The sequence below is a fragment of the Corythoichthys intestinalis genome, chromosome 19 (genome assembly GCF_030265065.1).
Source record: "Corythoichthys intestinalis isolate RoL2023-P3 chromosome 19, ASM3026506v1, whole genome shotgun sequence".
NCBI lineage: Eukaryota > Metazoa > Chordata > Actinopteri > Syngnathiformes > Syngnathidae > Corythoichthys > Corythoichthys intestinalis.
Window position 1 is genome coordinate 15,044,275 of NC_080413.1, and position 18,813 is coordinate 15,063,087.

The window sequence follows — 18,813 nt, forward strand, 5'->3', positions numbered from 1 at the left end:
GGTAATATAGGCTAACATTGAAATCTTTAAAAACAGCGACTTTCTCTTTGCAAATGAGGCAGACACAGTTGTTGCGTATTTTAGTGAAGAAATAGTCCAATTTCCACCTATCCTTGAAGCGTCGGCCGTCACAGTCAACTTTCTTTTTTTTGTTGATTGTCGCCATTTTAGAAAATGGACGTAATGGGTCACACGGGTAATGTTGCGTAGCCCTTCAATACCTGCAACATGGAGAAATTATCAGAGAATCCCAAAATTTGAAAAATAAGGTCCTAATGAAACCATTTTTTCAAATTTGTTAAACGAAAAGTCAAAATGAATATGTGTAATATAAGCGCTCTAATATCTATAACTCATGCTAAATCATGTTTTTTTTTCTCATAGAACCTGCAAATTCATGTGTTGACTTGCATCCATTGTTTTTTTTTTTTTTTTAAATTAGTCTCAAAATCATGAAATTTTAGGTGTATCAAATGTGGCATTTGGAACAAAGGGTTAAAGTGCTGCTGCCTTTTAGTGGGTAAATGAGGAGCAGCATTTCGTGTGTAAGGTACTTCATATGCTGGTTGCAGTACTGATGACCAATTTATTAAGTCTGTGTGCAGGCCAGATGTTATTGATTATATGACAGAGGCTGGGGGCCGGATTAAATTTGACCACGGGCCGCATTTTGCCCCCGGGCCGGACTTTGGACATGCCTGTTCTAAGCTAAAAATGACAGACATTTTATTAATTACCTTTGTTTTATGGCTGGGTTAAAACAAAAGCGGTTGCGCGACATCTGTAAATGGGGGTATCCAGGGTAAAATGGACAAGTTGAAAATAGTTCGGGGGCTTATTGCGCCATGAATCTGCTATGGCAGCATACAGACATATTGTTCTATCAAACACAACAGTTCTTTTGGCTTAAAATACAGCAGTTTCTTTTAAAGAGGAGTGCAAGAGCAGAAACTGCTTTTTCAGTCTTGTCTGTGTTTTCCGCCATATGCTGCAATTTAATTCATTGTGCTGCTCCAACATTGGTCATTGGACGACTGTATAATAAAATATCTCAAGGCACCACCGTACTCGGAATAACAGTCCGCTTAACAACGAGAGTGGACTCACTTGGCGTTGCCAGCTGCGGGCTTCTTCCTGCGGAACATGTTGAGGAAGCTGTTGGTGCCGCACGCCGCAGCCGACTTGCCGTCCCCGACGTGCATTCGCACCACGTCGGATGTGGTGAAGGCGCTTCGTACGTTCCTTTCGGGCTTGGCGATGATAATGTACATCTTGGGCGTGAACATGCAGCCCAGCGCCACGGTGACGCTAAGGCTGACGGAGAAGGAGGTGGTGATGATTTTGTAGTTGGAGCCGAAATAGATGGGCACAAACGCCAGCCAGATGATGCAAGTAGTGTACATGGTGAAGGCGATGTATTTGGCCTCGTTGAAATTGGCCGGGACGTTGCGCGTCTTGAAGGCGTAGTAAGTGCAGCTCATGATGAGCAGGCCGTTGTAGCCCAGCGGTGCCACCATGCCAAGGTTGCTGGTGTTGCAGATGAGGTAGACCTCGCGAATGCTTGGGTACGACTTGACGGGTTCGGGCGGCTCCAGGATAATGAGGGTGACCTCCAGCGTGAGTTGGACGCTAATCAGCATGAAAGCGATGATAACCTGCGCCCAAGCACTCATGAAACGTGGCTTGCGCGTGCAGATCTTCTTCTTGCTGCCCGCCAAGATGCGAGCAATGCGGTTTGTCTTGGTCACTAGCGCCGAGTAGCACATGGCCGACGACAGGCCTACCAGGAGGCGCTGCAGGTAGCAGGAGGGAACGGTAGGCCGGGCGATCAGAGTGAACGGGCAGATGTAGCCTAGGAAGATGCCCGCCAGGATAATGTAGCAAAGCTCTCGGCTGGAGGATTTGACCACGGGAGTGTCGCGGTACTGGATGAAGACGAACGTCACAAAGGAAGTGATGAGGATTCCCACGCAGGAGAACGCCACTGCCACCATGGATTCAACATCGGCCCAGTCCAGATACTTCAGTGGCAGTGGCTGGCAACCTAAAAGCACAGAAGATCTGTGTTACGAGGTTACGTACAGCTTGTGTAAAGTGTACATTTGCCTCTTTCAAAACAGAAAAAACCTCACACCCAAAAAAATTCACTCATACAAGAGATACTGGCAGTCACCCCCACCCCGAAAACCTTTTAGTTGCAAATCTATACTGCTGACCAAAAAAGACAACCTCTCACACTCACCCAGAAAAGCTCACTTACAAGCAACCTCAGTCACATCAGCAAAACTCTTGCTCAGGCTGACCCAAAAATCTCTCATACACTTTCAATGCACACAAAATGCTCGAACTCACCCCAGAAAAAAATGACAACACAAAACTAACTTTCATTAAGAAAAGCCTATCGCACAGACGCTATTTTTAGACCGCAAGGCTGCGTGACGTCACAGTCGTAAACCGGAAGGGGGTCAACATAGAAGCGCGCTCGCATATAACCCATGCTAGTACTGCTTGTTTTCTGCCAGTAATCTTTCAAAAAAGAACATGCCGAGTAAACACTGCTGCTATGGTGCTTGTAGAAACGACTAGACATTACGACCGTCCACATATGAAGGATGTTTTGGTCATACGTTTCCCAAAGCCAGAAACTCAGAAGGATAAATGTAAATGATGGATCAACTTGTGCGGACGTCCAAAAGACCAGTTTAACAATGTTCAAATTTGCTACTATGTTGTGAAAAAAATAAAAAATAAATCTGTTATATTGTTTTTTTTAACCCATACAATTCAAAATAACACATTTTAGAGCTTTAATTGCAATACCGTGATACCGTGAAACCACTGTATTTTTGCTTAAGGTTATCATACCGTCAAATTCAAGGGCGTAGGTTTGCATAGGGACGGCAGGGACATAACACTACCAACTTTTCAGGATGCTCAAGTTGTACCCACCAACTTTTAAGCAACCTTATTTGGACTACATAAAGAGTTCAGTTATATAAGTAATTTAGATTTTCTTCCCATATGTCGTCATGATAGTATAGACCCTACCATTATTAAGTGAATTAAATTTTCATTATATATAGACTTACCGTAATTTCCCGAATATAACGCACACTTTTTTTCCCCAAAATCAACTTGTAAAATCATGGTGCGCATTATAAACGGGTACATGGATGGAGACAGAAATATATATACTATATATAAACCGATTTTTTTTTGTTGACACGGCCACGTTGTGTTGAAGAAACATATGCGGCGATCCGTTGCCGATCATTACGGTACGTGACGTCACCATTTTGTTTCGGTAATACTTCACTCTGATCGGCCGAATGATTTCGTCTGTGTTAAATTCTGCTTTTTTCACTCTTCATAAAGCACAGAATTTAGTTCCTTGAACTCATTTGAGTTAACGTTTATTGCAGCTCCGCAACTCGGACCATAACAAACGTAACAACACAGACTTCCTGTGTGTGTCCGACAACTGTATCTGTCCCTCGGGAAACTCAAACCCAAATAACAATAGTTCCTATTGTTACCGTCGTGTCGACAGCGATGAGCTCTCTCAGATTTCCGACTTACGTTCACACTTTCATTTTACAGTATCAATCCATGGAAGAAACATTGATTCATCATGATGAAACAAGCAAGTTATACAGCATCCTTTAAAAGAAAAGTCACATCTGTTTTTTTTTTTACCTAGATTCTGGTAAGTTGGAGAAGTTGTCAAATGATATTATTGCCGCAAATATTGTCAGTTTATAGTAAGTTTTTGAACTACCAATATGCTATGCTTGTGCTGTGTTTCACCATTCAGTAAAATGACATTTCTGTATCTGTACATGAGCTCTGTTTTCTTGTATTCTTCTATTTATTGGTGCTAAAATTAGGGTGCGCGTTATAAACGGGTACAATAATTTCCCCTAGATTTTACAAGTAAATTTGGGGTGCGCATTATACATGGGTACGCCTTATATTCGGGAAATTACGGTACATTTATCCCCTTTTCACTTGCTGAATGTGCTGTTTGGTTGGCAGATGAGTTAAATCCCCCCCCCCCCATCCCGTCACAAAAACACACACACATGCTCACACAGCCCCAACAGATTCATGTCGACAACATGCCGCCTCCTCTGCCCCCTTTGGAGAGGAGGGATATTAGAAGCTTATTTTTTGGCCAGAAGCAGCCACTGTAAGTCATGTAAAAAGACTTCAATGTCGTGGAAGTGGGGGAAACACCACTAATTTGGCTACTGAAAGTCCAACCTGCATTAGAGTTAGCATAACATTAAACTTGCTAACCTGCAAAACAACTCTGGTCAGGCCAGCCTCCACAAGGAACAACGAAGTCAAGCTAGCTGTCCCTTATTTGGATCATTGTTTGCGTTATGTGCATTATGTGCATTATGGTAATATCGTCCCTACCAATGTTGACACCAAACCTACGCCCTAGGTCAAATCTCATACCGGTACATGCCGAATAGATAATCTCAGTGACATCGGCAAACCTTCTTGCTTAGACACAAAAAAAAAACCTCACTCATATATTGAAAGATACTCTCAACGCACACAAAATGAGTTCTCACTCACCAAAAAACCGTCTTACACTCATCCCAAAATGAAGGTACAACAAGTAATAGCAAACGTCATGTGAGTGACAGATGCTTTACACTTTTAAAAAATCAGATTTTACACCTGGGAATTGAGCGCTTAGCTCAATAGATAGCTGTCAAAACAAGTGATGGTCACATTTGACAAAGAGCACAAGCGAGGGAATAGAAAGACGAACACCTCATTTTAATTATTGTGTGTTTTAGCGTTTCCTACCTGCTAAGTCATCAGCAGGCCACCATCCCAGTTCACAAGCTTTGCAAGTGAACTCATCCAGGACTATTTCATTTTCCTTACACGTGGTGCAGATCCAGCAGCAGCTCACCTCACCCTTCCTGATCACCTGCGAACGTAAATAGGACACTCATGTCACTGCGTCCTCATTCATCAAGTCAAGACGCTGTTTATAGGACAAGGACGATGGATTTTTTTGCATTCCGCACCCGCGCCAGCTGTTAGCGGCACACTGATATGTAAAGCAGGGTGATAAGTGGGTCAGGAAACAAAGTGAGGAGAGGATGCGTCCTCCCTTAGGGCAACTTAGTGTAAAGCTTGACTCAAAACGATCAGCTGCAGATGGGGAAAATCAGGGTAAGTCCCAAAACTGGTGAGAACATAAGTGTTTACCTTAATGGCTGACATTGACGGCAACTTAGGTCAAAGTCCTTTTGAGTGAGTGGGTCTGGCAATTGTGTATTGACGAACTGTGCATTTAGCATTAGCATCAATATAGCTAGCTACCTACCTAGTCACATACAGTGCTGGCCAAAAGTATTGGCACCCCTGCAATTCGGTCAGATAATGCTTAATTTCTCCCAGCAAATGATTGCAATTACAAATGCTTTGGTAGTATTATCTTCACTTATTTTTCTTGCAATGAAAAAACACAAAAGAGAATGAAAAAAAAATCATTATCATTTTACACAAAACTCCAAAAATGGGCCGTACAAAAGTATTAGCACTCTTTGAAAAATCATGTGATGCTTCTCTAATTTGTGTTATTATCCGTAGACATGTTGATCGGGTCCGATCAAGTAATTTTCAAAGTATCGGAATAGGCAAAAAAATATCGGACATGCCTTTTTAAATATATATATATTTTTTAATTAAATCGTTTTCTAATTGTATTTAACGTTACTGACATAATATGTTACACTCATCCAGAGTCTGTAGTTTAGGCTTAAGGTAGGGTTATCAAATTTATCGGTAATTAATTTTTATTAAAATTTATCACGTTAAAATATTTAAAGCAATTAACGCATGCGCTGCACGACCCACTCACGCATTGTCGCGTTCAATCTGTAATGGCGTCGTTTTACCTATATATAGAGCTAGAAGGCAGCGTATAATGAGTAGAGTGAATTTTGGCAACCTTTAGAACATTTTGTTAATTGGCTAAAGCCTTACAATCCCTCTCCCTATGATTAGAAATATAATGGGAAAGCAATGTGGGGAAGTAAGGTAGTAATTGATCTTTTTCTTCACACCCTATGTTATTTTCCAACGCAGAGAAGATATATCCATTGGTACCACTATGCACAGTCATGGGTGCACTTCCCATCATGCATTTGGGCACAACATTTAAATGGCTACAGTATCATTTCCTGAAAGCTGAACAAATACACTAGATGCAATATTTAGTCACAATATACAAAGTCACATTTATCCTTTAAAAATTACAAGTCTTTCTATCTGTGGATCCCTCTCACAGAAAGAATGTTAATAATGTAAATGCCATCTTGAGGATTTATTGTCATAATAAACAACTACAGTACTTATGTACTGTATGTTGAATGTATATATTCGTCCCAGTTTTATTCATTTTTTTCTTAATGCATTGCCAAAATGTATATGATCGGGAAAAATTATCGGGAATGATTGGAATTGAATCGGGAGCAAAAAAACAAAGCAATCGGATCGGGAAATATCGGGATCGGCAGATACTCAAACTAAAACGATCGGGATCGGATCGGGAGCAAAAAAACATGATCAGAACAACCCTAATTATCAGCCCCTGTTACTTATCTGTGGCACATAACAGGTGGTGGCAATAACTATATCACACTTGCAGCCAGTTAAAATGGATTGAAGTTGACTCAACCTGTGTCCTTGTGTGGACCACATTGAGCATGGAGAAAAGGAAGAGGACCAAAGAACTGTCTGAGGACTTGAGAAGCAAAACTGGGAGGAAGCATGGGCAATCTCAAGGCTACAAGACCATCTCCAAAGACCTGAATGTTCCTGTGTCTACCGTGCGCAGTGTAATCAATAAGTGTAAAGCCCATGGCACTGTGGCTAACCTCCCTAGATGTGGATGGAAAAGCAAAATTGATGAGAGATTTCAACAAAAGATTGTGCGAATGGTGGGTAAAGAACCTCGACTATCATCCAAACCAGTTCAAGCTGTCCTGGAGTCCGAGTGTACAACAGTATCAACCCGTACTATCCGTCGGTGTCACTGCCCTCTGATCTGCCTCATTTCACATGGCTGAATCCAACTGCTCCCTGTTAAGACCAACGTAAGCTAAGTTTTTGTTTGAGCTATTGTTTTTTAATGCGTTCGTAATTTAGTTTATAGGTATATTTGTATTTTTAGTCTGTTTTTTTTTTTTTGTGGGAATAGACCCTACTCACCTACGTCACAAAATGGGCGTGTCGCTGTTTCCGGCCGCCATATTGTACCTCTTTTTCAGACCTATTCTCATTGTTTTCTATTAGTCGAGCAAGTTATAGAGCAATTCATGGAAGCCCCGGTGTTATCTGACGCTGTAAACTCATTGGATCCGTTGCATAAAAGGCATTACGTGGAAAAGCTTCAGTTTATCCATTCGCCAGATCCGTATTTGATGCCTAAATCGATGTTTTTCGACCCGCTGGCTTCGCCTGACATCTGATACCCACACAAAATCAGCCTATTCTCACGAAAGTTTGAAAAACTTTAAGAGCTTGGAGGCTTATAAATGCTACGTTGCTGGTTAGGTGAAACACGTCCTCGTACACGAAAATTCGGCAGGAATCTTGTGCTCGGAAGGTGAGTTACGAAATTTTCAATTGAAAATCTTTTGTTCTTGCTAACATCCACTGTCAAGTCTAATGTATTTCATGTCATTTGTCAATGGAGCTAGGGCTTTTAATGTTTATATGGTTTAGCAATAGCACTAACTACATACATACGTGTATGTTGTCGGCGATTAGCCTAGCAATGATCTTAATTGTGGTTGTCAGCCCGAAACCCTCTAAATATATATTAAATGCATCTTACCAGATATAAAATGACTACTACATAATCTGTGGTAGTCGTTTGGAGCCCAGTTGTCTCGTCGAATTGCAGCAGTCAATCGCGGCCTCCTCTTCGTGTCTCTCGGAATACGGTAAAAATTCAAGTCTCTCCGTCTATCTTCTCTGTTTTTGCAACCGACCGCCACACACGACTTCACCATTTTGAGTATTAATGTTGACGAGCAGTAAAACGTGCAATAATAGGAAGAATTTACGAAGCGCTAATGCATTTCTATGGCGAGTATGCGGACATCATGGCGCGGGGGCGTGGCTGTGACGTCACGTGAGTAGGGTCTATATGAGTGAACCATTTGTTAAGAGTATTGTAAAAAAAAAAAAAAAAAAAAACTTTAGCATTTTATAGCATTTAAGCTAGCGGACATTTGCTATGCAAGATAGCCAATAGGGAATGGGACGTACTACGTCATTGTTTGGACCCGCCTCCATGCTGGCAATATAATTCACTTCCGGGCCGGCAGAGTCAATGCGGATTGTAACGTGTGGTAGTGCTAAGCTAACTCTTTCGGTGTTTTAGAAAGAAAATATGGGTGCTTATTGTTGCGTTACCGGGTGCAACAGCGTCTCCTACGACAAAAAAAGGGGTTAGGAAAAATGGACTCACTTTTCACCGTTTTCCTGCATGGAGGACCAAATATCAGATCACGAAGGTACGACGGATGGCTGGATTGCAGCGGTTCGTCGGGAAAGCATTTCTTATGATCATATTTCTGCTGGAATGAGAGTGTATTCCCCTCATCTCTACTCTTGTAAGTTGAACGATTTATCCGTTTTGGTTTCAATACGTTTTTTGTTTTTGTTTTTTTCTTTACTGTTGTGTAAATCTGCCTCGGTAGCAATGCTAACCTACTCCTCCTCATCACCTACCTGTTGTGTTACTAGGAAAACCTGCATATGAAATGCTGACAACACATCCCGATTGGTCACCATATCTCTTCTTGGGTTATTCTGAGGTCAAGCGCACCACATCGGAGCGTTGAGAGGTTGGAAAGGCGAAGAGTGCACGCTGAAACTTCAGTTTGCGCTGCTCTTACAAACACGATCCCAAGTGTTATGAAAAGTCAATAAAATATGAATACCAAAACATGACTTGAACAACTTCTTGACAAACTAACTGCTTGTTTACTTCAGGTCTTCATAATAAACAGGTGTAATAATTACAAAGTCAGGTGACTTAATTTTGTTATTCTATTTGGAATATGCATTGACAATTTTTGGACAGTGTTGTAGACAAGAACTGGGACTGATAAGTTGCAATAGATTTATTTCAAGTAATGCAATTTCTCCAATACGATATTTGAATTGACAGTTTAAAATCTTTAGTGCAAACAAGGCCCACCCTCTGACGGTGGCAGCAAATATTATATAATTATAAGTAATACACAAATACAAGATCACAATAAACGTGTCTTTGTCAAAGCAGTTTAAAACCCTATTTACTGGCCTTGGGTAAATTGCCAGACAGGATAAATATGTGCTTTAAAGTTCTTGCATTTCCATTTTAAGTATTGCAAGTACTAGTCTCCAACACAGTATTTGAACTGACAGTTTAAAATCATTTTAGTACAAAATGGCCCACACTCTGGCAGGGGGCAGCAAATATTATAATACATAATACATTATAAAAAGCTATATACTATATAAATACAAGATCACAACAAAACCTGTATTTTTCAAAGCAGTTAAAAAACATCCAGTGGCCTTAGGTAAATAAAGGTGTATAAATATGTACTTTACAGTTCTTGCATTTCTATTTTAGGTATTGCAACTTTTCCAACACTATTTGAATTGACAGTCTAAAGTCTACATAAGGGCAAATAAGAATATTATAATTTAAAAATAATCATAGAATATATAAATTCAACATTACAATGAAAGGTGTCTTTGTCAAAGTGGTTAAAAAAAAAAAAACGTCACTGGCCATAGTTAAATAGCCAGGCAGAATAAATATGTGCATTAAAGTTCTTGCATTTTCACAAGTTAAAAGCCCGCAGTTCATCGACGAGAAGGGCAGACCCAGATGGCGTCTGCTGCAGGGGCTTGTTTGAGTCCGACACAGGACAAATGGAACCACTCCATTGAACAAATTTTCTTTGTCAGATGATCCAAGAAGAGAGATGGTGACCAATCGGGATGTGTTGTCAGCAGGTTTACCTAGGAACACAACAGGTAGGGGAGTCGTAGTAGGCGAGCATTGCTACCGAGGCAGATTTACACAACGGTGTAAAAAAACAAAAACGTATTGAAACCAAAAGTGGATAAATCGTTCAACTTACAAGAGTAGAGATGACAGGAACACACTCTCATTCCAGCAGAAATATGATCATAAGAAATGCTTTTCCGACGAACCGCTGCAATCCAGCCATCCGTCGTACCTTCGTGATCTGATATTTGGTCCTCCATGCAGGAAAACGGTGAAAAGTGAGTCCATTTTTCCTCACCCCTTTTTTTGTCGTAGGAGACGCTGTTGCACCCGGTAACGCAACAATAAAGCACCCATACTTTCTTTCTAAAACACCGAAAGAGTTAGCTTAGCACTATCACACGTTACAATCCGCATTGACTCTGCCGGCCCGGAAGTGAATTATATTGCCAGCATGGAGGCGGGTCCAAACAATGACGTAGTACGTCCCATTCCCTATTGTTCTTTTGTTGTACATAGATCCTCATTTATTTATTTTTTCATACCGTTTGAGGCTCAGCTCAGATATTTTAATTTTTCATGTTCCTTATCCGACTACTCGATTATTCGAACTAACTAGTTCATTAATTAATCGACTACTAAAATAATCGATAGCTGCAGCCCTAAAACAAACTCTCAGGTAAAGTGCAAAGGTCCTCAGCAATAACATCTTTGTAAATGATCACTTCAAATATAATAAATTTGACCACTCAAAAATATAATACAATTAGCAAAAATGAAGTACGTAAAGAAAACGAATGATCATCATTTTGAACATGCTTTTTACTCTCGCTTCACTCAAACCTCTCATCTCCCACACTCTTATGATGCCTTCCGTTACCGACAGTACCTCGACCAATGAGAGGAGTGGTATTTTGAATTATCATTGGTCAAAAAGCAGGATCGGTGGGGGAATGTGTTTCCCTGCATATTCTTGTGAAGCACCATTACGGTATGCGTTCGTTCTACAAGTAAGATACAGTGGTACCTCTACATACGAAGTTAATTCATTCCAGGACCTTGTTTGTAAGTCAAAATGGTCGTATGTCGAGCAGTATTTTCCAATAATTCATTCCACGGCCCGAAAGCTTACACTAAATCCATAATAAATGCTCCTGGTACTATTGCAAATAGCAATTACACAGAGCAAAACAAATAAATTATGAATACAAATTGGAATGATAATAGTTATAATTGGCGGATGTGTTTTGCGTGGTGCACCTGAATGCACCCCGTGGCTGATGTGCCAGAGTGAGAAAGGACTTTTTACTTTCACTTTTCATGTTCAGCTGCGGTGGACAGTAGGCATGTTGTGTTGCAGAAGTTCTGAAAAAAATGATTAAAAATCTGACGAAGCTGCCAATTTTTTGGCGATCTTACAGTCATAATAATTGTCACCTTAACTTACAAAGACTGACGAACGAAGGTCGGTGGAGGACTGTCGAGATCGGAGACATTCTACGGTCGTAATTTCACGCCAGTTCACCGACGGGCACACCGTGCTCATATTTTTCTATCATTTCCATCTTCATTTCAATGGTAAGCCTCACCTTTTTCCTTTTTTCACCACCTGCACTAACATTCTTGGAACCCATGTTGATTGCTCGAACAAGAAACTCCGGCGCTGTCATAAATCGTCGTATTTCGAGCTTGTCGTCGGATGTAGAAACAAATGGCGAGTCAAATTTTATGTTGGTTGTTGAAAAGATTGTGTGTTGAAACGATCGTATGTCAAGGTACCACTGTACTATTTGCTAGTTTGATAATAAGGGAAAAAGCACGTCCCTTGAAAGCTCAATAAAGGACGCATACTTTAGTTTCTGAATACCGGATGATTCCATTTTCCAAGGGACAGTTGGCAACCCTAGCCACATATATGGAAAAACTGCATTCAAAAACGCATACCTCATGAAATATTCTCTTCATACAGTAGCGCTCATAAACATTAATTATTTGTATAATAGTAAGTTATTACAAATCAAAACTGTAAAAATGGGGTAAAAAGCTGTTTTTTTTATTGGCGGTGCAGCATTTGTTATTACCTGCTGGATGATATTAAACCAGTATTTGAGGAAATACGGTAGAGAGACTGGCGAAAAACCAAACACAGAGCAAATGTGCCTGTTTGTACACAACGTGTCCTTGGACAAAGAGAAACAAGCCGAGAGTCACTTTAGCAGCCAAAGATGCTTTGGATGATTACCAAGGAGAACAAAACGATGACTGGCTGCCAAAAAAAGGCCCATCACATTCAAACAATGACAAAAGTGCCAATGGAAACACAGCCAATGGAAACAGAGGCTTGGCATTATATACATATATGCTGGAAGCTACAGAGTTTGAGCCACTTCAACGCCGTCTTTGAATAGAAGCGCCTCTTGAGCGGATTGACTACTGCACTTTGATGAGGCCAGTTGATTGGAATTGGTTGAGAGGAGTAACAATGGAGGACCTGAGCTGTGCACTTGAATGGTTGCTTATCACCGATGCATGGCACCCTCAAACCCTCGAGCTCATTTCAAACTGCTTTGATGATGCCCACGTTCTCATTGATGTGAAGGGTGTGTGTAAAGTCAGTCTTGCATTTTTTATATTAGGAAAAACTGTCGAAGTCGGTAAAATATCCACAAATTGTACCGGAGAAAGAGTACTGTTACTTTGTAACAATGCTTTTCAATTATTTTCTGTTACGCTTCCATTGGGAAGAAGAGAAAACTGTATTCATCTGCCCCTCCACTCGCTACCTTGACTATAAATTGTATAATGTCTATGAACTCCGATAAGTAGTGCAATTTTGGCTTCATTCAACAGGTTTTTGTTAAAATAGTAATTTAAAAAAAAAAAAAAAAGTCAGTAATATCTGAAAGTGACGCTACCATAGTTCCAATGAAGCATAGCACTACATACACTATTATATTCCCTGATTTTAACGTATGGAATACTTTCGGGACTCTCTGTCTCTCACCCAAGGGCATAGGGACCTAACACTACTAACTTTTCATGATGCTGAAATTGTCTCCACCGACTTTTAAGCAACCTTATTTGCATTATATGTTGACTTCAGTTATATAGATAATTTAGATTGTCTTCCAAAATGTTGTAAGGCTAGAATTGACCCGACCATTATTAAGTGAATTACAGTACAGTGGTACCTCTACATACGATCGCTTCGACACACGAACTTTTCGACATCCAACGTAAAATTTGACTCGCCATTTGTTTCTACATCCGACGACATGCTCGAAATACGCCGACAATGGCAGCACCGCAGACGAATGCACGGCGGATTTTGTTGTGTGACAAATCAACACAGGTTTCAGAAAAGGTTGGTACAGGTGGTGAAACAAGGAAAAAGTTGATGCTTACCTTCTAAATGAAGATGCAAATGACAGAAAAATATGAGCGTGGGGTGGGCATCCGTGAAATGGCTCAACAATACATCTCCACGGTCCTCCTCCGACCATCGTTCGCCAGTCTTTATAAGTTAAGCTGACAATTCTTATTGTGGTAACATCTCCAAAGAAATCGCCAGCTTCGCCACGTTTTCATCATTTCTTTCACAACTTATTCAACACAAAACGCCTGCTGTCTGCCGCAATTGACGGTGTTCTCAAGAGAACATTCAAAGTGAAAGTGAAACTCAAGCTCACCGGTCCAGGCACGTCAGCCCCGCGGTGCGTTCAGGGACACAAAAAAAACGTCCGCCTTATTAGAACCCGATTCGTTACACTATTACAGGAATTATTATTATTCTTTTTATTATATTATTCCAATTTTGATTTATAATTTATTTGTTTTGCTACGTGTAATTGCCATTTGTAATAGCACCAGCAGTATTTTTTAAGGATTTAGTGCAGGTTTTTGGGCTGTGGAACGAATTAATGGAATTATAATGTATTCCTATGGTAAAATCCTGCTCGACATACGACCATTTCGACTTACAAACAAGGTCCTGGAACGGATTAACTTCGTATGTAGAGGTACCACTGTACTTTCATTATGTTCAGACTTAGATTGACCGCTTTTCACTTGCTGAATGTGCCAGTCCATTTTTCCCCTGAAACGTACGCTTGATTGGCTAATGACTTGACAACCTCCCCCAAACATACACACGCATTGATTTCACAGCCCGACAGAAATACAGTACAGCATGCCGCCTCCTTCGCCCCCTGCGAAGACCTGGGATATTAGAAGTTTTTTTTCCCGCCAGCAGCAGCTACTGTAAGTAATGTAAATAGACATCATTGTTGTGGAGTTGGGGAACACACCACTAATTTTGCCGACCTGCATCAGAGTTAGCATAACATATATCTGTGTGAATTTCTTAAACTCGAGGAGGAAGCTGCTTTGAGAGATCTATCTTCCTGTATGTTTCCTACTGTTAACGTTCATTAAACTGTAAGAAATGTAGTGAACTAAGGTTTACCCCCTTCTTTCCACGGTCCATTCTTATTTTTTTCATGTGATTTTAAAGCAGCCCTAAGGAACTTTCATTTTATGTTGAGTTTGGCTGTGCTTGTGGACAAGAAGAGTAGTTGTTTTTTTACCTGAAGGAAGGCTCAATTTTGATTTATTTTTGTTACTCCCTGAGTAAGAAGTTTTTTTGTGATATTTAATTTATTTAGACAGAAAATTTTGAGTGGTAGTAAGACAAATGTTTTTTGTGTTTGCATTCCCGGATAACTAAGAGAAGATTAACAAGTTTGTAATTCTTGTGTACGTTAATATGATTTGTGTTCAAATATTTCAATTTCAATTTTCTAATAAAATCCAGACATTTATTATGGAAGTTTTCAAAATGTTTCTTTAGTAGTTTTTGAAAACAAAGGTTTGAATCGAACAGTGTATAACCTGAACCATAGACTTCATAATGTATTGATGGGACACGGGGCGCGGGGCCAAATAATAGGGGGCCTGCATTCTTGGCGTGGCCGTCAAAGCTGACCGAGTGGAATCGAGATTTTTTTCATTGAAAATGCTTCTGAACAAATGCTTAAATCCCTGAATTCTTTTTAGATATGGACGTAAAACAGTCTCGATTTTTGGTTAAAAGCACAAAAAAAAAACAAAAAAAAAAACGTGCAGTTAGCATTTATTTTACGTAAATATTAGGGCTGTCAAAATTATCGCGTTAACGGGCGGTAATTAATTTTTTAAATTAATCACGTTAAAATATTTGACGCAATTAACGCACATGCCCCACTCAAACAGATTAAAATGATAGTACAGTGTAATGTACGCTTGTTACTTGTTTTTTTTTTTTGTGTTTGGCGCCCTCTGCTGGCGCTTGGGTCCAACTGATTTTATGGGTTAGTACCATTAGTGAGCATGGTGTAATTATTGACATCAACAATGGCGAGCTACTAGTTTATTTTTTGATTGAAAATTTTACAAATTTTAATAAAACAAAAACATTAAGAGGGATTTTAATATAAAATTTCTATAACTTGTACTAACATTTATCTTTTAAGAACTTTAAGAACTTTCTATCCATGGATCACTTTAATAGAATGTTAATAATGTTAATGCCATCTTGTTGATTTATTGTTATAATAAACAAATACAGTACTTATGTACAGTATGTTGAATGTATATATCCGTCTTTTGTCTTATCTTTCCATTCCAACAATAATTTACAGAAAAATATGGCATATTTTATGCATGGTTTGAATTGCGATTAATTACGATTAACTAATTTTTAAGCTGTGATTAACTCGATTAAAAATTTTAATTGTTTGACAGCCCTAGTAAAGATGTCAAAAGTACGATGCTAGTCTGTTAGTCAATGTGTCAGCTGCCCTATGTAAATAGAGCTTTTCTGGTAATATTATTCTGACTAAATGCTTAAATCCCTGAATTCTTTATACATATGGATGTAAAACGGTCTCGATTCTTGGTTAAAAAAAAAAACCAACAAAAAACGTGCAGTTAGCATTTATTTTACGGAAATATGTCAAAGTACGATGCTGGTCTGTCCGTCAATGTGGCGGCCGCCATATGTAAACAAAGAGCTTTTGCGGTGAAAATTCTTGTGAATAAATGGTTAAATCCATGAATTCTTTATAGATATGGGCGTAAAACAGTCTCGATTCTTGGTTAAAAGCAACAACAAAAAAATGTGCAGTCAACATTTATTTTAGGTAAATATTGTGAACTATGTGGCTAGTCAGTGAGGAAATTAGTGGCCACCATATGTAAACAGAGCTTTTTCCGGTGAAAATTCTTGTGAATAAATGCTTAAATCCCTGAAATTTTTATAGATATGGATGTAAAACAGTCTAAGTTCTTGGTAAAAAAAAAAAAAAACAACAAAAAAATAAAAAAAACGTGCAGTTAACACTTATTTTAGGTAAATATTGCGAACTATGTGGTTAGTCAGCAAGGAAATTGGTGGCCGCCATATGTAAACAAAGAGCTTTATCCGGTGAAAATTCTTGTGAATAAATGCTTAAATCCCTTAATTCTTTATAGATATGGAAGTAAAACAGTCTCAATTCTTGGTCAAAAGCAAAACAAAAAACAAAAAAAACGTGTAGTTAGCAGTTATTTTGAGTCAATATTGCGAAGTATAATGCCAATGCTGTAGCTGCTAATTTCTCCCAAAAAAGCATGTTCCCTGGGGTTACAAGCACCCTATGGCATTACACCTAGCACTGCTAATAGTGTAGGGTGTTACTACTCACACCTTAGTTCTAGAATACTCTCATATATTGTAGTTTAAGACATTTTACTTTCATTAAAGGCTATTGATTTCCTCTCCGGATGCTTTGGTTTACTCAAACTCATTTCGTGCCAAGGTTAATTGAAGGCAAACAAGCCTCCGTACCTTGATCTGTCCTTTGGAACATGGGTCACTGCAAACCGAGCGCACCATGTCACTGCTGTTCATCCACAGTTTGTTGTCGTCAATGCTCAGAACGCCCTCGTGCCAGGAGCCCACGTTGATGTAGTCGTAGCGGCCGTCCTCCACGTTCTGCAGATTCATAATGTCGTACCTGAAAGGTCGAGAACACAGATGAGGCCGGAGTGTCTGACAGGTAATTTAAGATAACAATTCCGTTACGCTTCTTTTATCTGAAGCCACTTAAAAGCGAACACCGACTCGAACGACGCGGCGACGAGTCAAACCAGTGCATGCGTGGGCTAACCTAAGGCTGACAAAGGAATGACACGGCGGAGCTTTTTGACTGTCAAACGCTGTCCATTCAACTGAAGCCAGATGAAAACTGCACCCTTCTGTGGAAGAGACGCTAAATCGGTTCTGGTCTAAACGAATTACATCCTTTCCTGCTCGATATTTTCTATATGGCCGTGATGAACACAGAGGAACACAAAGAGCCTGGCAGGCAGATAAATTGCAATTGGCAAGCAGGTGTTGCGTTCATGGAATAAGAATTAACATCTTGGTGTTTCCGACTGGAGATCAGCCTGACTGCAGTCGTCGTAAGATACCGATTTGGGAGAAGAAAAGCCGCTGCAAGTCAGTGGATGAGTAGCTTGTCGTTGCTGAAAATTCACCTAAGTCTGTTTGGATTAGTAAGTAAATGAAGCGGGTAGTAGGCCTGAACGATATTGGAAAAACATTGCGATTTTTGGGGGGGTTGCGATATATTGCGATATTATATCACGATATTAAAAATTGAAGAATTTTCGCCAGATAACTTGAACAGCTCTCTGGGATGCACGAACAATATCAGAAAAAAAAACATTGGGCTATGAATTGCCAAGGCTCTACACTTACTTTTTGCGTTGTTTGCAGTGGTTGCACCTAACTTTTTTCTTAAGGTGGACCAGCACAAAATTATAGGCGCACCCACATTTTTCATTGCATCACCTTCTAAACCAAACCAAACCAAACCCACACAGGCATGGGAAAAACATGCAAACTCCACACAGGATGTCCGGAGCCGGAATTGCACCCACGATCCAAGACTTGTGAGGTGGACGTGCTAACCACTGTCACACCTTCATATGAATTATTTTTAAACAAGAATAATGTAGAAAAATGCTTGTCTTTATTAAACGCTTCATTGAGTGAGTCCACTCGATTTCACTCACGCTTAGACGCTCACGCTGCCGAGAACAGCCTCTCACTTACACAATGAATGAATTGGCACAGCACACTTCAGACTGGGCTACAAGTTTAATGATGATTAACACGTTTGTGGCTTAGATCAGGGATGCCCAACCACTGGGCCGGGGGACCGGTACAGGTCCGTGGTGCATTTACTACCGGGCCGCAGAGAAACAATAAATAATTTGTTAACTCATTTGCTCCCAAAAACGCATTTATATGTTCTATTTTTAATTTTTTCAGTGTCCCAAAAACATATTTATAGTTTTTTTTCACAAGAGACATCTCTACGTTCTGATGCAATTTAGCTCCAAAGCACAATGCTCAAAATCCATTTTAAAGCAATAAAACTGGCCACTGGAGGGCAGTAGCGCATTTGGTAAGACTCGCAACCCGATTCAACGGAACAAATCGCCAGGCCGCACGGCCGGGGCGCCTGCGGAAGACGACCGAATGGACGACCAGGAGAACGTCCAGGATGCCAGGCGCGGGAAGTCCGAGCAGGACGACCGAGAGGACGTCGGGGACGCCAGGCGACGAACGACCAAGTGCGACGACCAGGAGGACGACCGAGCAGAACAACCGGGAGGACGCCCGGGATGCCAGGTGCTGGACGACCGAGCAGAACCACCGGAACCACCAGTGCAGCGGA

At 40.3% G+C, this 18,813-nt stretch overlaps 1 protein-coding gene across 2 annotated transcripts in view; it reads right to left on the reverse strand.

Annotated features, from left to right (window-relative positions):
- The window catches only part of grm1a (glutamate receptor, metabotropic 1a), an 82,678-nt gene that overhangs the window by 9,386 nt on the left and 54,479 nt on the right, over positions 1–18,813 (reverse strand). For both annotated transcript variants that reach the window (XM_057822241.1, XM_057822242.1), the window contains exons 6-8: positions 16,914–17,082; positions 4,825–4,951; positions 1,108–2,044 (exon numbers count right to left, since the gene is read on the reverse strand). In XM_057822241.1, the coding sequence (XP_057678224.1) occupies positions 1,108–2,044; positions 4,825–4,951; positions 16,914–17,082 (1,233 nt within the window). The remainder of the gene's footprint in view (positions 1–1,107; positions 2,045–4,824; positions 4,952–16,913; positions 17,083–18,813) is intronic.